The 22984-nt window shown below is 40.7% G+C and overlaps 2 protein-coding genes across 5 annotated transcripts in view; one reads left to right on the top strand and one right to left on the bottom strand.

Moving 5' to 3' along the window:
• The window catches only part of LOC121870283 (DNA polymerase theta-like), a 37482-nt gene that overhangs the window by 4080 nt on the left and 10418 nt on the right, over positions 1–22984 (top strand). The window contains exon 3 of one of the 3 annotated variants that reach the window (XR_006089690.1): positions 19847–19888. The exons of the other annotated variants lie outside the window; for them this stretch is intronic. The gene's annotated coding sequence lies outside the window, so the exon portion shown is untranslated. Of the gene's footprint in view, positions 1–19846; positions 19889–22984 lie in introns of those variants that run through there. 3 annotated transcript variants of the gene reach the window in all.
• Positions 5–21916, bottom strand: LOC121870282 (solute carrier family 25 member 45-like). 2 transcript variants are annotated; one of them, XM_042372068.1, is made up of 8 exons: positions 21842–21916; positions 17828–17916; positions 17068–17180; positions 11643–11865; positions 8848–8977; positions 5486–5601; positions 2286–2371; positions 5–190 (listed from the first exon to the last, which is right to left on the bottom strand). In XM_042372068.1, exons 2-8 carry the CDS (start codon positions 17871–17873, stop codon positions 26–28), a joined length of 879 nt encoding a protein of 292 aa, XP_042228002.1. In that variant the 5' UTR covers positions 17874–17916; positions 21842–21916; the 3' UTR covers positions 5–25. The 2 variants fall into 2 exon arrangements, with proteins under 2 accessions (XP_042228002.1, XP_042228003.1); XM_042372069.1 differs by lacking the exon at positions 5486–5601 and adding an exon at positions 3664–3767.

Genomic DNA, 22984 nt, shown 5'->3' with positions numbered 1-22984 from the left:
AGTATATCAGTAGATATTTATTTTATTATCCTTGTGAACTAATGCTCCTTAAAAGATCAAGGGATGTCACATAGCCAAAGAAGATGGCACTATTGGTTGGGAAGGCACGAAGGGACATCATCCAGAATCCTCTTGTGAAAACCTGAAGGCCCTCTGCCTTGTAGCTTTTCACCAAACAGTCCCATAAATTCTGTCAAGTAGAATAATTTTCTTTACATCTTTTTAACAAACAATACCTTAAATAATGTAAAGTACTGTACCAAGTTACTTGAGAAGCTTAATAAAAAAATAATTGAGAAAAAAAGTGTAGCTACTGTACGGTGATATCTCCGTTAGCCGGAACATTTGGTTCAAAACACTTCCAGGAATGAGAGATTTCCGGGTAACGAAACGACTCTCTCAAAGCCCAAAAAATTCCCTCATCCCCGGAATTTTCTGGGTAACAGTAGATGTTCTAAGAAATTCCAGAAATTGTCCATTATATCATCTTTCAAACCAGGAAAAATCTCCCCATCCCCGTAATTTTCCAAGTACCCTGTACCAGAAAATGCGCCTGATTTTCAACTCTCAAACCCAGGAAAAACTCGCCCATCCCCGGAATTTTCCGGAAATTTACGGGTATCAGGAAAATTTTCTCAGAATTTTCCAGAAAATGTGCCCCTCAGAAAATCGTTCCCAAAGCCGGAATTTTCAGGAAAATTCCGGCTTTGGGAACAATTTTCCGAGATAATTTCAATTCCAGCTATCAGAGAGTTCCGGGTTTGAGGGATTCCAGCTAATGGAGACATTGCCATACAGTACTTAATAATTTTTGGGTCATATGGTTACTCAAACCAAAAGTATAAGTACAGTACAGGGTATTTATAATCATAAGTCGGAACACATGCTAAATGCATAACGTACAGGTACTTACAAAACAATGTTTAAGATCCCACTATATCATAGCTTAAGTCCTTATATACATCTAAAATCACTTAATTTAAGACAAAAGAAGAAATAAAATTACTTAATACAGTAAATTAAAGTAAAAAATAAGTCAGCAGGTAAATAAAATACTGTAGATTTCAAGTTTAACCTCGTTCGTATCAGCGGGCATTCGTAAGTCGGGACGTCCTGTACAGTACAGTATTCATAACTCAGTTTTTTTTTCACTTTCAGTTTTTCACAAGTTACAGCCAAAGTATTACTGGTAGTCATAGAAAAAATCTGATTGCACTATTGGTAACCTGGTAATTTTCTGCGTCTAGTGGTATATAGCATGTTGTTTCAGCCTTCGAAAATTTTTGAGCTAGTAAATAGGGAAGAATTTTGGATTTTGTTTTGCATTGTGAAAAAATCAGTTTTATAATTAATTTTGTCTTTTTTCTTGGTCTAAATATTGGCACTTGAAAAAAATAAATGAATGAGGAGTTTCTCAATGCATAAAGGGACTAAAACAAAACAAGGTGGGAACGAAAACTTATAACAAAATTTCCTATGCTATGTGAGAGGATGAAGTCAATTAATTATTATTATTATTTAAATTTTTTATTGTTTTATTATCGCAGTACTGTACTGTATTATATTAGAATACCATACAGTATTTTAGATATTTGAGGAGGGATATGGTACTGTATAGCAAATTTCAGTACAGTATATGGAAGTTTGGTAATACTGTGCTGTATAATATTATATACTGTATGCAAATTTATGGTGTATTTAGTCAGGTTATTGCTTCGTGGGCGGGGGATGGATTCAGAGTATCGGTTCATGTGAGACTTGAACTTTACCAAACTCAAAATGGCAGCCACGTGGCAAGTCGTACCAACACCTGATGGGCAGATTAGTATCACAAATAACTTCACACATGTGGATGGATGCATGTTAAACAGGTAGTAATGTTATTGATAAAAAATACATATGAAATAACAGGTTTTTACATTTGTATTTATTTCTCTTGATTTCTCTAATTTATGTTCGTATACTGTACACAGTGTATACATTATTTCTAGAGTCTCAAATGGGGGAAATCTTGGTTTTAATCTGGTACAGGTATCAGCATCCCCCTAGGGTTAACCACCAACATACAGTACAAGATGCAGGGTGATTTTTGAAGAGAGAGAGACAGACAGACAGACAGGCAGACAGACAAGGAGAGAGAGAGAGAGAGAGAGAGAGAGAGAGAGAGAGAGAGAGAGAGAGACAGACAGGAGAGAGACAGAGAGACACTCAGGGAGAGAGAGCAAATATGTTAAAAAAAAAATATATCCCATAAAACTCACACATGAGCTTATCCACTACCTTACCTTGTACTGAGGATTAATCGGGCAATCAGCCTGGATTCGAGACTTGACAACATCCAGTGGTAATATTGAAGCCCAAGATATCACCCCTAGATACAAAACAAAAGAATATACAGTATACATAAAAACAATGAAAGTGAGTTTTCTTGAATATCATCGTGACAAACGAATTCAATAGCCATGAAAATGTCTTGCGAATTTAGCACTAACCTATAACATGACATACAGAACATAATTAATTTTGGGTGAACTATGCATACCTTTTTCCCCAACCAAGATTGTTTATAACTAATTTGGGTCGAACATATTCATTATCACATCAGAAGTTATAACTAACCCTCTTATTCTGATATTAAAGTGTGGCACGATGAATCATGTCTTCCATAATGTCTAAATACCTGATAAATATCCTCTTTATTTACCAGTTTATATTGATCTGATAGGTTTCCATCTTCCTTTCCTTTTCCCTTTTCAGTTATAATATATATGGTAGTGCTTAGTATCCACAATAATGTTTGTTTTATGTCTGAGGTGTATGTCTTATGTCCAAGATATACTACATAGTACATGTCTCATGGCCAAGGTTTATACAAGTCTTATGCCCAAGGTGTATATGCTGTATGTCTGAGGTGTATTATGTCTAGAAAAATCTAGTCTGAGTGACATTGGTCTTGCATGATTCTAGGGAAAAATATAGAAACAGTATTTGGCCTTAAACTAATGACCCGCTTGGCTGTAAGGATCTCTCCCCTGTACTTTCCATTGCTTCTTGTGTTATAGTGATTACATATGCACTCTGTAGTTTGATTTTAGTAAAGAGTGATTAAATAAAATGTGAAAATAAGCTGCTCATGAACCCAAAAATTTTTTCTCAATTGTTCAAAATCTTGTGCACAATCAACACTATTATGAGGGAAAACGATGCATTACGAACACATATAAAACCGTGATATGGTTGTGTGGAGCACTATAGCTTTAGTAACAAGCCACTTTTTGCTTGTCAGGTGGCTGCAAGGCTCAAATAGATGTCAGAAGAAGGTGTCTTTTCCTCCCAGCCTCTTGTGTGAACGACTGTAAATAGAAAATGCTGCCAACCCATGAATACAGATCATTCCCATAAGTACAGTACATGGAAAAATTATTATTAATCAACAAGCAACGGTTGCAAATTAAGAAAGAATTATAAGAAACATAGCCAATGATATCTTTTAAAATGAGAGAGGATGGGACTTAACGAACTTTTATTGTATTCAAAAGAAGTTATGATGGATGCATTTTGTCTGATAGAGCTTAGAAGAGACCAGCATAAGTCATGCTATGCAGTGAAGACAGATTCAGCAAGAACATTCGTCACTACTTGTAGAGTTTGGCTTCAACTTACCTGCCATGCCACCTGCCCAAAGGATGGAAATGGTAGAAGGACAAGGATTGAAGTCAGTCATCCACGAATATACAACCATATAGAAGCCTGAAGCAATCACATCCCTAAAAATAATATAATACTTGATAAACTGTAAGAAAACAACTTAATGTGATAATCAGACCATATGAATAAACCATACCCACCCAGTGCTCAAGAAGCCTTTGACATGCAAACATTTTATTAGATGAAGAATTTCTACAGAAAAAAGGAAGAATAATTTGTGAATTTAATTTTACAATTAAGCACGGGCTAAGTGACATGCAGATCACTCGCTAAGTTTGTGGGGTTAAATATTCAGGTTAACCCGTCTATACTAGTGGCTAGAACTAATTCGTGAATTATCTCTGCTTTTCTGTTAATAACCAAATCACTAAAAAAGGGATCTTAAGCATTTCAGCCATCACTAGAGGTACAGTAGTTGGCAATGAGCTGCGATGCCTGTGCATGTAACTTGGCTTAGTCATTGGATGTCATTTCAAGCTTCAAAACCCAGTTCTTGCCAACTTTTCAGTCTCTCCTCGACTTATGACGGGGTTCCATCCCAACAACCAGGTCGTAAGTCGATTTGGTTGTAAGTCGAAAAGATGAAAATAATACATAGAAATTCTAAAATGGGTGTCTCTTTTTCTTCTCAGCACCACGAGAACTCTCACTTTTATGCTTGCCAGCCATTTTATAGGGAATTACAAGCAAAAATTTTTTTAGTACACAGCGTGATAACTAATGTCGGGACTCGAAAATACGTAATGTGAAAAATATTTTATACGACCATGGCCGTCGTATGTCCGGGTTGTCATAAGTCGAATATGGCGTAAGGTGAGGAGAGACTGTACAGTATTAAGATTTGGTTATAGAATGGGATTTTAACCCGATAACTGTGGTAGAGTAATTCGCCGATCAACCTCCAGTGCGCAAAAAAATACGTTCTCCGAACATAATTTTAACTCTTGTGGATTAAAAGATAGTACAGTATGTAGAAACCAAATATGAGTCCATTGAATACCTTAGTCTGGCTGTCAGTCTCTCATAGGGCAGAAAAAGACTCACTTCTATTGCTCACCCCAACAGTAGACTTATTTGACAATTTCACTAAAAGTAAATATAGATTTCGTTAGGTTTCTGAAATGAAGGATGGGGAAACGTACATCTCAGTGGGGGACTCAAGAATCTGGTGAGTGTAAACATCCCATACTAGACCCCACAAGATATAATTTTTTGTTTTCACACTGCTCTCAAATCACTCTGATTTCTAGAAAGTTTGCCGCAGTTATCAGGTTAAGTAACTCGCATATCTGACACCAGGAAGAACATCCCACATATTGAGTTGATCCAATGGCACTATTAGAACACATGGACACTAACCTTACAAGCTCACACAATCTACTGTACATACTTGGCATATGATGCCCATAATCCCAATGGTACAACTACCCATGTCAGCAATGTGATAATTAATATTTTGATATTTAACGTTAAGGTAACTCAAGGAAGATTCACGTTCTAACTACAGTATTATCCAAATCTTGACACAATGGGTCACTGTTCCACATAGTACTGTAATGTCACATTTGCAGTCAACTCAAGTAAAAATAATATGAATTTCAAGCCAAGTCACATGTCAATCGAGGCAAGTCTCGAGTCAGATCAAGTCAGATCACATTACATTGGAGTCCAAGCCAAGTGTCAAGTCCACAAACAAAGGCTGAGTCCCCCATCTCTGTTTTACACTAAAGTACTGTATACAGTACAGTTACTCTACATCATGACTGATATGTCTTACCTGCCATGCCACCACAAAGTATCACAGCCCCTGGACTTGCATTTCGATCTGAGCCACAAGTATTTCTCATGAATGTTTCATAGAGCATCATATATATGCCAAATGAAGGCACATCCCTGAAGGAAGAATATCATATATAAGCCAAATGAAGGCACATCCCCGAAGGAAGAGTATCATATATAAGCCAAATGAAGGCACATCCCCGAAGGAAGAGTATCATATATAGCTAAATGAAGGCACATCCCCGAAGGAAGAGTATCATATATAAGCCAAATGAAGGCACATCCCCGAAGGAAGAGTATCATATATAAGCCAAATGAAGGCACATCCCCGAAGGAAGAGTATCATATATAAGCCAAATGAAGGCACATCCCCAAAGGAAGAGTATCATATATATGCCAAATGAAGGCACATCCCTGAAGGAAGAATATCATATATAAGCCAAATGAAGGCACATCCCCGAAGGAAGAGTATCATATATAAGCCTAATGAAGGCACATCCCCGAAGGAAGAGTATCATATATAAGCCAAATGAAGGCACATCCCCAAAGGAAGAGTATCATATATAAGCCAAAAAACATCCAATTTTAGGATGTAAAATTGTAAAAGTTGTATTATATCAGATCCATATGTTCATTAAACTACCATCAATTTCCTTCACCAATTTCAGATGAACTTTTTGACAACAGTTACTTCAGTGTCTATGTTTTGACAGTCCCTGAAGATTATTGCATTTTCTTATTTGCACTCCCTACATGTCGACTTTTTACTTTCCATGTTATTCCCCCAAAGACTCTGATAGTTTCCACATGAGTGTGTGTTTGTTTCGAATAATTTTCTTGTACCCGTATACTGTACACTTATTTCATTGTCATTTGAATGGTTTATTACTTTTACTGTATTTATTATATTCTTAATTCTATTCCAACATCAACCAACCATAATTTTAGTTGAAAATATGGTTATTGAGGTTAAGAAGGTAATTATTGTTTAACATGAAATATAAGTTATTTTTATAGGTATAAATTATTATCATTATCATTATCATTATTATTCTTGGAAATCAAATTTCTCTCAGCACTTTTCTTCCATTTCCTCCATCCACTACCCATCTCCCCTAACTCTATGCAAAACCTGACCATTCTCATTTCAGCTCACTCAAGCCTTTGTATCCTCATAACTGCCCATGCTTCACTGCCATACAGCATCACACTTTCATGTGAGTTGCATACATCTTTCCTTTCATGCAAAGGGATGGTTCTCTTGCCGTCAATAATGGCAATAGTCCCTCAACTTCTTCCAGCCATTTTCTGGCACTTGCAACTGAGCAAGTTTCTGCACCACCTCCAGCACTGATCATGTCATGCAGGTTACAGAACATATTCATACAATCGAAGGATATAACCCAAAAGATGAATTCTCCAACCCTGCTAAGACAATACGGTTATATGCACATACACCACATTTAATATCAGCAATATCCTGCCGTCTGCATCTCTTGTGTACCCATCTTCCACACTCACTACACAATATTGAATTGTTGCTAACTCCTTTCTAACAGACAGTCCATGACAAATTTCCATGCCATTCCAATAATCATTACTTTTGTGTTTGCCGCATTCCACTCTTATGCCCTTTGACTCCACTCTATCCTTCTAATTCTTAAATTTTTAAAGTGTCTCTTAAATGTTATCTGTTATCAGCATTAAGTTATCAGCAACTCCCAGGGCAGATCAGTCGTAAACCTCATGATAGTGCCTCTCCCACCATGATGGAGCATCTCCCACCATGATGGAGCCTCTCCCACCATGATGGAGCCTCTCCCACCATGATGGAGCCTATCCCACCATGATGGAGCCTCTACCACCGTGATGGACAGGTAGAGGCTCGAGACAGACCCTTCATGGATCCTTACATTCACCTTAAATTCATTGTTTTCTTTGCCATAATCATTTGAACAAGACACTCCACAATCCCCAACTTCCTCATTGCTCACTGGACTATCTCACAAGGTACTCTGTAAATTGTCTTCTCTAAGTTGCAAAGACCAAGTACAGTACACCTTTCTATCCTTACCTAAATATTTCTTGTTGTTACCTGGCCATAAATATTGCCTCTGGAGTCCCCCTACCTAGCATGAACCCAAACGACATCATTTAAATCTACTCTGTGCCTTATCAATTTCTTCATCACTCTTTCCATACTTTTGTAACTTGGTCAAACAGCTCCAGGTGCCTGTAGTTCCCATGTTTAAGCATATCACCTTATCCCTTATAAGTACATATACACAATCATGCTCTTCAACCTCTTAGCTGGAGCAATGTATTCCATCATAATTGCATTAATCAATTTAAGTCTCCCTTGTTATGCCAACATTGTGTACAGTACAATATAATGCAATTACAGTATATACATATACCTCTGGGTATGGTCTGTGTTCTGCCTCTGAGCTGGATCCCACCAATTCATTTGTTAGGTCTCTTAGACTACAAAGGAAATTAATTTTGTTCCAGAACTGATCCCACAGTACAATAGTAAGTGATATCGCTGTCAGCCAGAATAATTGGTGCAGAGCGATTCCGCGTTTGAGAGATTTCCGGGCATGGGAATGAATTTTCTCCTCCCTGGATTTTTTTCAGGTACTGCACAGTACTGGGGAAATTTTTCCGAGTCTAAACTATGCATCTTGCATAGACAGACACAGAGCTGTATTTGTTTATGAAAACACCACCGTACACATACGATATATTGCAAATAAACAAAATATACTGTACTGTATACACTATACTGTACTGTATTCACTAGTAGATGCTGTTGACTTGAGCTTGTGATGCAGGCAGGCCAAATGGTCATATGATGATACAGGATGGCCTGCCTTTGTCCTGTACCATCTCCTGTCGCAGGTGTCGCTAACTGTCACTCTCCTCTCCCTCCATGAAGAAGAGAATGTACATGCACTGTGTACAGTACTGTACATACACCCTGTACACACTAGCATACACTGTGAGGTACATCAGCCAATCATAGGCAGCCCATGCAGTCACATGACAGTAGTGGTCAGTCATAACTCACAAGTACTCTGAGCCTACCCTGCATCGGAAATATGTGCAATCCTTTGAAATTTGTTCCCATGCCTGAAATAGAAAGATTTTTCCTGGAATTTCTCGGAATGCTAAAAAAAAAATTGAGCTATTGGAGTGTTCCAGGGATCAAAGATTCCAGATAACAGAGAAATTAATGTAGTCAAATGATTACCAACATGAAAATACATAAAATTACACTGTTAAATTTGTATCCATCTGATATGCACTCAATGAACATATTCCTCATGTGAAGAGAACAAATGTTAACATGGTATTTACCTGAGAAACATAGTAGTAATACCAGTATAGCAGCTACTGATACCACCATTTTTGTACAACTTTCGAAAGCATGAAATTGGTCCTTTGTAGTTTGTCTCCATAAATTTTCCCCACACTTCTTTTGAGGCGCCTGTGGAAATTTTACAAATACAGACAATAAATCTTATTACAGGTACAGTACTATATTTACCAACATCTAGCTTCCAGTATTTAGATTTTGAACAAATGGAGTTACTATAATGACTACTACAGTAAGTCCTCGCTTAACGTCGTCCCGCTTAACGTTGTTTCGGTACTACGTCGCTGAACCAAAAATTGTTTAACGTTCCGGTGATCCAATAATACGTCATTTTGCGTCGTCACGGACTACTTTTTACGGCACATCACCCGCTCTTGTCTGGCCACGCTACGCTCTCTCGGCTCAGCGCGCTGCCCTCACTCGCGGAACATCACAGTGTCCCCAAGCAACGCCAAGTCAGTCTCTGTTACGACTTCACATCATTCGTGCATGCTTAATTGTTTTTGCTCTAAAACTGTACTCCAACCATTCGAAATGGCTTCCAAGTGCCCATCAAGTGCTACTGATGCTAGTGTAGTGAAGAGGCAACGTAAGACCATTACCCTGGCTACAAAAATGGATGTATTAACTCAATTTGAAAAAGGGGAATGTGCTGTGGACATAGCCGCTGTGCTTGGTCTAACCCCCACAACGGTGCGTACTATCCTGACCAACGCTGACAAGATTAAGGTTAGTGCTGGAAGTCGTTCTTCTCTGAATGCTACTAAGACGACTCGTACTAGAAGCACTGTGATAGAGAAGGTGGAAAAGATGCTGGCAATGTGGATGGAGGGCCAGAATCAATGCAATGCCCCTGTGAGCCTTATGGTTATCCAGCATAAGGCCAGATCCCTGTTTGACGACGAAGAAGAACCTCAACGAACGCTAACTTCAAAGAGGTTGGCAGAATCGTTGAACATATTCCAGCAAGCAATGCAAATGCTTCTAGATGATGTCCCAAACAGAGAACGTAGCTCAAAGGTTCAACGCATCATTGATGACAGTCTTGGTTGCTACACCGAGATCTATAAGTAGAAGATGAGTAGCACCAAGCAGTCAACACTGGATTCATTTTTTCGTTGAGGAGGAGCAACCAGCGGCAGAGGAACCCCAGTCAGAGCAGGAGGAGGAGAAGGCAGCCGCAGAGTCTCAGTGACTCACCACCCTCCTCCTCTGCTCCCGCTATCCTCCTCCTTCGCTCCACTACCCACCACACACTCGCTCTACCACCTCTGCCCATCGGTGAGTACTAATACAAACTTAGTACGTATTGTAGTTCTATATACTATTCTCTATAGAAATAACAATGATTTTCTGTATATGTAACTTTTTCCATGGGGCAAAGGGAAGCTCAGGAACGTAACTCCTGTATTTTATCTATTTCTTATGGGGAAAATTTATCCGCTTAACATTGTTTCGCTTAACGTCGCGTTTTCAGGAAAGTAACCCCAACGTTAAGCGGGGACTTACTGTAATTTATCAGTTTATCCGAGACATTATCAACAGATAACATTTTCAACTAGTATACTTATTTACAGATCTCACAAATGACATTTACTCATTACAATATCTAGCCACTTCACTTATCAACTTACCAGCCATGTAGACGGTCAATCACTTCTTAAATTTTCTACTCTAAAAGACTGAAGCATCCAGAACATTTTTAACATGGTTCATTTAATACAAATTTCAATGCTGTATATCCAAGTGACACTGACACAACACCAAGTATAAAATATTGACAATATAATGCAGTGAGACCTCTGTTTAACAGAGTACCTGTACTGTATACTGGACTACTGTACATAAAATAATGTAGTTCATTATATCCAAGTCAATTAGATGTGAAATCTCCATATAATGGATCATACCCATTAGACTGATGTCCAATATAATGAGGTTTTACTCTGTGCAGTACAGTACTGAACTATACTCTTTCCATGCTAATCTGGCCCATAAGCCACGCCCCTCTTCTATACTAATAGCTGGTTGGTTCATAGAAAATTCAAACTAAATATCACAATTGGTAGCCAGATTTGTTATTATCTAAAATAATGTTAAATATCTGGACTAACAAAATGCAAATCATTTCAAGGCATTAGCACCTCAGAGAGGATGTTAGAAAATGTTTAATATTTATTATTAAAGGTCGATATAAATACGCCGTACGCGCTTATAAACCCACAGTCCGGTGGTAAAACGCTTATGGGAACCAATCAGCTATTTGTAGCTATACATGATGGGCAGGACTAACGGGCAAGGTTATCGTGGAAAGGTTATACAGTCAGCCCTTAACATACACGGGTTTAACAAACCTGTACACGGATTTGCAAATACGCGGATTGCCGCCGGAGGGATATACTGTACATTCAAATCGAGCGCGACACAACACACTGCACACCACACACACCACACACACACACACACACACACACACACACACACACACACACACACACACACACACACACACACACACACACATCGCCGCCACACCATCCTGCGTTATTAGTGTTATCATGATTATTTTATTTTTATTTTTGTATTTTTTATTATAAATTTTCCTTATCTGAATTATTATTATTATTATTATTATTATTATTATTATTATTATTATTATTATTATCGTCGTCGTCGTTGTTGTTGTTGTTGCGTTTTCGCCCCCCGAGCCCTGATGTGGGTCGGTGACCTGTGTCCGGGTGGGCTAATACCCGTAAAAAAAAAAAAACTTACTTACCCAATTGCAGTTGCATTTTAATTTTGACCAAATCTACTGGACATGCTACTATTAGCTGTGCAACTCCTCCAGCACAGCCAGCTATGTAGACATTAGAAGTTGATGGCTTGTCCTTATCTCCAGATAACCATCTAATGCTGTTGCCATAGACACCAAAGAAGAGAGAATTAAGGGTACCCGCTGCTAACAACGGAAAGCTCAAACCCTTATAATATCCTCGTATCTGAAAAAAAAAAATGCATCAATAATGATGTTCGTCTTAGCAAACGTACCATAACTAAAGCAACAAGAATAACAAAAAATTTCCTCCATTATTCAGAAGTTATTTTACATATGAATACTGTACGTACCTATATTGTATAGGTATTCACTGAATTATGTCCTGCCCAACAATGTTAATTTGATATATACAGTAACGTCTTTTAATAAGTCGGGAATTTTTTTTTATATTAAGTCGTTGAATTCTGATACCTGTATAGTATTGTTTTAAAGGTCAGGATACTGATACTTTATATGAAAGGGTAACATCTTTTTTGTGGAGTTCACTTAAGTAAGCTGTACTCAAAGAACAAATCAGACTTGTCCTGCAATATGGAATTCAGTGGTAAATTAAAACTTGCTGATTTCCTCACTCATATCAAACCCATAACTCCTACACAAAAAACACTTGTGTCTAGAGTGTGTTGACCCTGTTAAGACTTATTCTAGTAATGTCTTCCACATATGCCTTCACTGAGAGAAGTTTTAGCTCTTTAAGAAGACTAAAAACATATTTTCAATTTATTATTACCCAGCAGACTGAACCAATGCTCCCAAGTGTTCATAAAGAAAGGCTTAACAGCATTAGCTTAGTAAAGGTGGCCAGGTTAATGAGTTTGTGTCAGGCCATGAAAGCAGACTTGCCCGATTTGGGAAATTCACCACACATGATCTTGCAGCTGCTACAAATACTGTAAACAAATAATTTAATAATTCAATGCAAACAAAATCTGTTAACTATTTTCTTTTACCAAATGTTAGTCATGAGTATGCCTACATGATGTCTCTTGTCTATGTATGGTGTGTACAGTTACTAAAACAGTATTATATATAATTTAAATATGAAACTTTGAATCAATCCCCATAAAATAATTTGAAAACAGCTATGGCTTAATGGCTCCTTTTCAGCACCTGTAATATTAGTGCTTTTTTGCTAATTTTTTAAAAAGAATAGTGTGCGGTATAAGATGTTTGTGAAATACAGTAGATAGCAAAACAGTACAGTATAGATATATTTTTATTCATTGTACTGGTACAGTATATACTTTTATTCTCTATGCTTTTACATTTTATTTGTGAAGTACTGAGAGGTAAAACTTTATAAGTGAAGTGCACTCAAGAGTTGGGTGTGATTTGGAGAGTTCTGTTGATCTTATCTCTGCCTTCCTGCATCCAGTTATTTTCTCAAAAAATAATGTTGTTAACCTTGACTGAAAATCTGTAATTTCTTTTTAATTTAGAAATTCTATCCTAACAATGGCTTCCACAAATAAACCTAGTGATTATGATACTTACAACAGTGTAAAGAGGAATATTACAAAACTAGACAAGGTTATCTCAGCACACAAACATGCTGACGAACTTGGTGCTGAATACAACAAAAATTTATGAAAATCAAGATGCAGTATAATAAAGCACATAAGAACATGACCAGGCATAAATCACTACACGTGCCATGGTCTGAAGGGCTTGACGCAGTAGTGTATGAGAGGTTTATGTACGTAAAGGAAAAGTGAAGGGGTGCTTATTTTTAGTGAAGTACATTACATTTGGGTGTGAAAAACCCAGGTAGTGTTACCAGAATTTGAAAATACTGTAAACACATATTGGTGATGTAGTTGTCAACAAGCACATATTGTACTTGTACAGATAACCTCATAAAGAAAAACAACAAGAAAAAGACAACATAACGACGCTCAACTCTCGCCACCTCCTTGTCGTGGGGGACTTCAACTTTGGCAACATCGACTGGAGGAATGAAATTACACTAAATAACTTAAATAGTCCAGCTACTCTTTTATGTAGAAACTCTGAAAGATAATTTTCTATTCCAACATTTAAAAGCTCAGACTCACTACAGAGAGGAACAAACACCCAAACCTCTTGACCTCATCATAACTAAGGAAGAAGATATGGTGGCCAAGTTGGAACACCTAGCTCCAGTCAGCACCAGCCATCATGTAACATTGTCCTATATATTTAACTGTAACTTGGTTCATGATAAGAGCAGCCCAAGGTTAAAATATTACACTGCATTATGACAGGATGAGGGAGGATATAAGGGGTATTCACTAGCCTAACTCAATGGTAATGATGAGCAGGACAGGAGGATATATACCAGGACCAGGAACCAAGCAAAGTCAGAGGCGGATTGCAAGTAAAGTCAAGTGAATCCCAAAGGCTTTCTACCATTATGCAAGGTCGAAGTTAAAGACACCTGGGAAAGTGATTGTGGTTAGGTGTAGTACTGGCCATGCTGCCTCCTTGTGTACAGAAGGCTTAGTACAATAAGTCCTCGCTTAACGTCAGGGTTACGTTCCTGAAAACGCCACGTTAAGCGAAACAACGTTAAGAGGATTAATTTTCCCCATAAGAAATAGATAAAATACGGGAGTTACGTTCCTGAGCCTCCCTTTGCTCCATGAAAAAAGTTACATATACAGAAAATTATTGCCATTTCTATAGAGAATAGTATATAGAACTACAATACTAAGTTTGTATTGGTACTCACCGATGGGCGGAGGTGGTAGAGCGAGTGTGTGGTGGGTAGTGGAGCGAAGGAGGAGGATAGCGGGAGCGGAGGAGGAGGGTGGTGAGTCACTGAGACTCTGCGGCTGCCTCCTCCTCCACCTGCTCTGACTGGTGTTCCTCCACCGCTGGTTGCTCCTCCTCTGTTGTTTTTGCTCCTCCTCAGCTGCCGGCTGCTGTGAAGAAGCTCCTGCAGTCCCGCAACGAAAAAATTAATCCAGTGGTGAGCACTTCTGTGTGGGATGCCAGGACGTCCTCAATATCCTCTGATTCCAGTTCCTCAAAGCCTACCTGTCTAGCCAAGCTGAGGATATCCCTATTCACAGCTGGGACTAAGTCCGTGAATCCCGTATAGCTGTTGTCACACTCGGGCCACAGTTTACGGCATACACCAATCAAGCAACTTTCTGAAACCTCTTCCCATGCCTTGCCAATGTTGTCAATTGCATGAAGAATGTTGAAGCGGTGCTAATATTCTCGGATCGTTGGTTTATTTTCTGCATCTGTAGCCTTGAGCAGCTGAGCCAGGGTATTGCGCAAATAATACGCCTTGAATGTAGCTATGACGCCTTGGTCCATAGGCTGCATCAGTGCTGTCATGTTGGGAGGCAGGAATACAACTTTTACACTGTCATGCAAGTCGTCGAGATTGGGAGGATGAGCTGAAGCAATGTCAAGGATCAGAAGAATTTCGAAGTTAAGGTTCTCCTTGGCACAGTATTCCTTCAGTGCAGGGACGGCATACACATTTAACCACTGGCTAAATATGGTGCCGGTTATCCATGCCATTTTGTTTGCCTTGTAAATGACAGGAAGGTGATCCTGAGAGTAACCTTTCAGGGCCCGTGGGTTGGCAGCGCGAGAAATCAGCATAGGCTTCAGCTTGAAGTCACCGGCAGCGTTCGCGCCAAGCAGCAGCGTCAAGCGGTCTTTTGCTGTTTTAAATTCTGGCGCTCTTTTATCCTCCTTGGAGATATAGGTCCTCTCAGGCATCCTCTTCCAAAAGAGACCAGTCTCATCCACATTGAAGACTTGCTTCGGTGAGTAGCCTCCTTGCTGGATAATCCGTTTGAATTCTGGTGGGAATGTCTCGGCAGCTTCCGTATCTGAACTGGCAGCTTCACCAGTCATCTTAATATTGTGGAAGTTATAACTACGCTTAAATTGTTGAAACCATCCTTGGCTGGCCGTAAAGGTCTCTTCCTTCGATCCTTCACCTGCTTCTGTCTTTAAGTCATCAAACAGGGATCTGGCCTTATGCTGGATAACCATAAGGCTCACAGGGGCATTGCATTGATTCTGGTCCTCCATCCACATTGCCAGCATCTTTTCCACCTTCTCTATCACAGTGCTTCTAGCACGAGTCGTCTTAGTAGCACTCAGAGAAGAACGACTTCCAGCACTAACCTTAATCTTGTCAGCGTTGGTCAGGATAGTACGCACCGTTGTGGAGGTTAGACCAAGCACAGCGGCTATGTCCACAGCACATTCCCCTTTTTCAAATCAGGTTAATACATCCATTTTCGTAGCCAGGGTAATGGTCTTACGTTGCCTCTTCACTACACTAGCATCAGTAGCACATGATAGGCATTTGGAAGTCATTTCGAATGGTTGGAGTACAGTTTTAGAGCAAAACCACTTAAGCACGCACGAATGATGTGAAGTCGTAATAGAGACTGACTTGGCGTTCCTTGGGGACACTGTGACATTCCGTGAGTGAAGGCAACGCGCCGAGCCGAGAGAGCATAGCGTGGCCAGACAAGAGCGGGTGATGTGCCGTAAAAAGTAGTCCGTGACAACGCAAAAGACGCAGTATCAGATCACCGGGAGGTTAAACGAATTTTTGGTTTCTAAAGTTCAGCGACGTAGTACCGAAACAACGTTAAGCGGGACGACGTTAAGTGAAGACTTATTGTACTGTATACATATACTGTATCCACACTGTCCCTAAAAAGCAGTCATGCTTATGGGACCCACTTTCACTTTTTTTTAACTACTGTATATATAACTACCATTACACAGCAATTTCTTATCTAAATCCACAATCTGGCCTCTTCACCACTTAAGCCTTGATAAATTGATTACCCAAAGATAAAATCAATAAGGTTTCCATTTACTCTCATAATGTATTTAAAAAATCCTGTTATTATTCACCGTAGAATAAAAAGTGGGGGCAGACCTCGTGATAGCGTGTGTGTTGGTCAGCCAGGGTGAGACTTATCTGATATGTTAACTCTTCTTTTCCCTTCTTCTTCTTACTGTTTCTTCTTCTTCCTCTTCCTCTTCACACTGTCTCTTCTTACTGTTGCTTCTTCTTTCTTCTTCTCCTCCTCACTGTTTCTTCTTCTTCACACTGTTCCTTCTTATTTACACCGTTTCCTCTTCTTTATACTATTCTTCTTCTTTCTATCACTCTTTTTGCTCGGTAGTACAGTGTCCTTTTTTTCTGGCTTGGGAACTTAACCCAACCTTACCACCATTTATAATGTCTAATTATTGAGTTCTGACTTCTGTACAAATGAGACATGGAACACAGTCCGTTTATAGCTTAAGTGACGTATATATCGGTACAGTACAGTATGCGTGTGTGTGTGTGTGTGTAATGAAACTCACAAACAAAATAATAAAATGTACTTACTCCCTCATATTTGAAGATGTTTATGATGGAAGTCTTTGAGGACACTTTAGTCAGTGCTTGTTGTCGTACTTTGATAGTGTCCATTGGCTGTCCAACTAACAGTCCAGCACACCCTGGTATGAGTATGGTAAATAAAAGCATTTTAATTCTAGTCTATGTATGTGGGTGATTTGGAGAGAGAGAGAGAGAGACCAGTCATTAAGGGGAGAAGGTAAATATTTTTCACTTGGCTTTTAATTGTAAGTACAGTACTGTAGAGTTTTCCACACGTTGAGTTCGTAATTAAGGGTTTGGCTTTAGGGGCTACAGATACACACTCCCACCGCCAATATTAACAAGTACTGTACAGGGGCGGATCCAGGAATATCAAAAGGGGGGTCCAAGAAGTTGTGGGTGGGGGAACATGGCGAGGGCAGCTAGCCCACCCAGGGCGCTGTAAGGCCTCCCCCCATTTTTTTTAAATCTGGCCAATATCATGGGCATTTTGAGGCCATTTTGAAACCATGCACACTTGATATTAGGAGACATTCTGAAGTCAACAGTAAATACTTTTTACGATACAAAAATGCTTGAGTACAATACTGCATTAAAGAAAAGGTATTGGAATTTTCTGGTGAAAAGGGGGAAGGGGGGGGGGGGTTCCGGACCCCCCAGGATCTGCCCTTGCTGTACTACTCCCATTACCCCTTTAAGGCAAGTAGAAATTAATATTTTATCTTTTATCTTTCGTTTTACACTTTTAATCCTGAGCAATACTTACCCCCAATCCATCCAGCGACAAAATCACACCAGTAATCCTCGTCCATCTTGAGTTTGTGTCCGTATCCACACCACACGTATAATATGTATCTGTAAATATTTTGATTAGATGTATATAATTTATAATACAAGAAAGGTTTATTTATCCAACTTAATATGCTAACTTGCCAAGTGCTCTACCATGTAAGGTATTATTTGAAAATAATAAGTAATATCTTGTACAAATTTCAGACAAAACGGTACATCGTATAAAGCCTTATACATGTGACCTGTTGTATAACGTTTCAGCCGTGAGTGATAATTTGGTATATAGCGTTAGACACGTCGACTAACATCTTATAAAAGACTTCAGAAACATTTAACCTCTCGCACCGATGCAGACCTGGTAAAGACATCTCATTCGGATTTTCTGGCATCAGTGACATAATATATTACTCAGGCCTGTAGTACCCTAATGTAGGGCCAGTAACACATTCTAAGCATATTTTGTTTTGGCCTACGTATTTATATCTTTGCTTAATAAATACTGCGTTGTAACTGCACAAGTGGTTCCCCGTCTGGTCCCCGAGATGTGCTAGAGACTGTCAGTTGATTGAAAATGTCCAAAGGGCAAGGGGGGACCTAAATGAGGTGTATAAATATCTCAAGGGGCACTACTCAGTCGAGTGTTCATACCTATTATTATTATTTATTTATTTTTATTTATTGGGCACCCCCCTACATCCTTGTGTAAGGTGAAGCGCAGAAGCGTTTACAGCGCCCAACAGGGAAGCATGCTAGGTTCATGCTTGCCTTTATGCCTCATGAGTTAAGGGCGTAGAAGCCTGAAGAGTCAAGGGAGTAGAAGCCTGAGGAGTCAAGGGCGCAGAAGTCCATACTTGGAGCTGGCGGACGCTCGCCCCATAAGGAGTCACAGCTCAAGGTTGAAGAAGCCACAAGTCCAGAAAACTGTGAGGGCAAACTATTCCGGAGCAAGTTGTGAACTCTTGGAACAACCTGCTGTGACGGCACCGATTGTGAGCTCTTGCAAAACCAGAGTTGACCACCACTGATGCAGGTATAGATCCATTTAGGAGCCACTTCATGCCCAGTACTTGCCAACAGTATGTATCAGAGACGTGACTGACCACTCAAGTGACTATCAAGTCAATCAGTGACGAGGAGGATAAACGTAAAAGTAAGATAACTCCTTAACCGTCTCCCACCCCTCAACCCGCCACCCCCTCACACACCGCCCCCGTCATCCCCGGGCCCCGTCATCCCCGGGCCCCGTCATCCCTGGGCCCCGTCATCACTGGCCTCCCTCACCTTATCACCAACAAATGAACGATATGCTAGACTGGCAAAGATGAAAGACAGAAAAACCCTCACCTGCTTATACACAAACCCTGACACTGATCACTAAGATACCAAACTCCATCCCTGCAATGGCCAGACTGTAATAAACCCGAAGATTATATTTATTACCGAAGGTCGGCCTAAGCATGTGAGATTCCCCGCAACAGATGTCAAGATCACTTTACCGATAAGGTGAGTGACTATACGACTCTGAAGTCCTTGGATAACAGATGGGCATCTTGATCCTGGACAGCACTGACCAGGTTACCTATACATATGCAAGCTCGATTACACTCATGGAGTACAATTCATCATATGTAAGACATACTATATGACACGTGGCACTAATAAGACAGCCGTTATTACCATTTTAGGGATGGTAAGCTATCTGATGGGAGCGGCCCTAGCCTTTAGTAATAAAAGTCTTGGGTTTCCCTCATTAGTAACAAACAGCAGAACCATATTCCCCGCTCAAAAATTTCCTTCGACGTGTTAAACAAGTGAGTGAAGCTCCAATGTCTCCCATTGGACGTTTACGGTATAAATACTGAAAGTGTATGCCTCGTGGTCTAGGTCAACCAGCGTCCCCATACACCACGGAGCGGGGGTCAACTACTAAGCCACGCCAACCCCCGCTATTTAAGACCTGACCTCGTGGTGATCTCTCTCTTTCTACCTACAGCCGCAGCCAGCAACACCTCCTCCTCCGCCGCTGCCTGGCGGCCCTCGCTCCTCCTCCACCTGCCTGGCGGTCCTCTCTCCCGCCGGCGAGCATGGCGACCCACAAGCTGTCCTTCTCTGAGCGTCCTCACCAACCAGCTCTCTCTACATCACGCTTGTAACCATGCTGCCTTCCCAGCACCAAGCTGCACTGTACATCCAATACAACATGTATACAGAGAGCACATTGTGAGTTTCCTTTCTCCATCCCATCCTGAGTGAACACTAAACAATCTCATACCCCACAATACTTATGAACATCTTGAACAAAGTTTCGGACAAAAAAAGCAACCCCCTCTATCTGCCGCACACTATTTCGTACACACACAGCAGCCAGGTCAACTGTTAAGTTGGCCCATACCAACTCCCTCCCCTGAACCCTCCTCCCCACCGGAATATCAACAGGTTCTCACCAGAAGTTACAATTTCATTTAGGAAAGGAATGGAACCAGTTTTAAACAGAGGTGAACAGTGGTGAACAGTGCTTGAGTCAGTGAGAACAACTCAACAGAAACAGTCGCACCCAAGTTAACCTTCACACAGTGAGGTCCCAGGTACCCAGTGATAACGGCCCGACCCAACAACAACCAGCGATGTGTTAATCCGTCTACGATAGGAAGGCCTGGGACCACACCTCACTCGTATAACACCATCTGTGAGGGAATTACTACACCACGTCAGGCCCCTCATAACACCATATGTGAGGGAATTACTACACCACGTCAAGTCCCTCATATCACCACCTGTGAGGGAATCACTACACCACGTGAGGCCCCTCATAACACCATCTGTGAGGGAATTACTACACCACGTGAGGCCCCTCATAACACCATCTGTGAGGGAGTTACTACACCACGTGAGGCCCCTCATAACACCATCTGTGAGGTAATTACTACACCACGTGAGGTCCCTCATAACACCATCTGTGAGGGAATTACTACACCACGTGGTCCCTCATAACACCATCTGTGAGGGAATTACTACACCACGGGTCCCTCATAACACCATCTTACTACACCACGTGAGGCCCCTCATAACACCATCTGTGAGGGAATTACTACACCACGTGGTCCCTCATAACACCATCTGTGAGGTACTACATCAGAGGCTCCTCATAACACCATCTGCGAGGGAATTACTACACCACAGGTCCCTCATAACACCATCTGAGGAACTACTACACCACGTGAGGCCCCTCATAACACCATCTGTGAGGGAATTACTACACCACGTGAGGCCCCTCATAACACCATCTGTGAGGGAATTACTACACCACGTGAGGTCCCTCATAACACCATCTGTGAGGGAATTACTACACCACGTGGTCCCTCATAACACCATCTGTGAGGGAATTACTACACCACGTGGCCCCTCATAACACCATCTGTGAGGGAATTACTACACCACGTGAGGCCCTCATAACACCATCTGTGAGGGAATTACTACACCACGTGGTCCCTCATAACACCATCTGTGAGGGAATTACTACACCACGTGGTCCCTCATAACACCATCTGTGAGGTAATTACTACATCACGTGAGGCTCCTCATAACACCATCTGCGAGGGAATTACTACACCACGTGAGGCCCCTCATAACACCATCTGTGAGGGAATTACTACACCACGTGAGGTCACTCATCACATCATCTGTGAGGGAATTACTACACCACGCCAGGTCCCTCATAACACCATCTGAGGGAACTACTACACCACGTGAGGTCCCTCCTAACACCATCTGGGAGGGAGTTACTACACTGCGAGTTTGCTGTTCAACACCTACATTAATCTGTATGTTCACTGTATGTTCCTTCACCTTTCTCTAATGAAGGCTTTTGTTAAACCACCAATGTATGTAATAAGTCATTTATGTCCAATGTATATTTTCAGCCTTCGGTCTGCAGAACTTTTTCAATAAACCGTTAATTATTATTATTATTATTTTATTATTCACTCACGTAAGTTGCCGCGGTGCTCAGTCGACTGGGACTGACTGGGGTAAGCTGGTTGCTGGCTACCTACGCAGTCAGGTGGCGCGACAATAGTATTTGGAGGGACTTTCGATGGCGTACAGTAGGAACTGTTGCAGTGAATATTTTTATTTTTTCTTATAATGTAATGTCTAACTTTCCATACGTTATTTTCATTTACTATAAATATGATTGGTTGCAAACGTTGCATAATCTGAAATAATCATAACAATTATACATAATATAGAACGTGGCAACTTTTCAGCCCAAGGCACCCGAAAGTTACCAAAGTTTACCTTATTGTGTTGTATTTTGTTCTCTTCGCCACTGATCAGATTGTTTAGTTTCTTGATAGTTTTACCCAGAAAGAAACTACGTGTCTCCCACAACAACAAAGCATACTCCCTGAGTCTAGTGTTAATACAACGGGGACAAATGTTACCATGAATCTATTAACCTTTACTTGCATTTTTACTATACTTTTACATCTTCGCCACTGGTCGGCTCGTTAGCCGCTTGGGCCACATTTTGATTATACACTGTGGCAACTACTGGGCATGAACTGGCTCCTGAATGTATCTGAACTTGCTCCAGTGTTGGTCAAGACTGGTCTTGAAACAGCTCATACTCGGTGCCGTCACAACACTGTCTGGCAGATTGTTCCAAGAGTTCACAACTCTCACTCCGAAAAAGTTTGCCTTGACTTCCGAACTTGGGGCTGCGACCTCTATTGGGGCGGGCGCAACATAGAAACAATATTGGTGCCACAGAAAGATCCAAAGTACATTAATGTGCATTAATTGAGATAGAATGTGAAAAGGACCTGGGTGTGTATGTTGACAATGAACTGAAGTTCTCGGGCCACTGTGAGAAGAAGGTGAATCAGGCAACTAAATTATTAGGTCTTATAAGAAGATCGTTCAGATATTTAGACGGTCCACCGTCCCTCGCGACGATTTTCAAGAGTGAGGTGCTTCCCCGCCTGGAGTACTGTCACCCCGTCTGGTCCCCGAGGTATGCTAGAGACTGTCAGTTGATTGAAAATGTCCAAAGGAGGGCCACCAGACTGGTGCCTGCACTTCAGCACATCAGCTACCCAGAGAGATTAGAGCGCCTGCAATTGCTTAGCTT

Source organism: Homarus americanus, unplaced genomic scaffold, assembly GCF_018991925.1.
Source record: "Homarus americanus isolate GMGI-L3 unplaced genomic scaffold, GMGI_Hamer_2.0 scaffold18710, whole genome shotgun sequence".
In the NCBI taxonomy this organism is placed as follows: Eukaryota; Metazoa; Arthropoda; class Malacostraca; order Decapoda; family Nephropidae; genus Homarus; species Homarus americanus.
The sequence above is the reverse complement of the archived record's forward strand: the minus strand, read 5'-3'. Positions and strand labels throughout refer to the sequence as shown.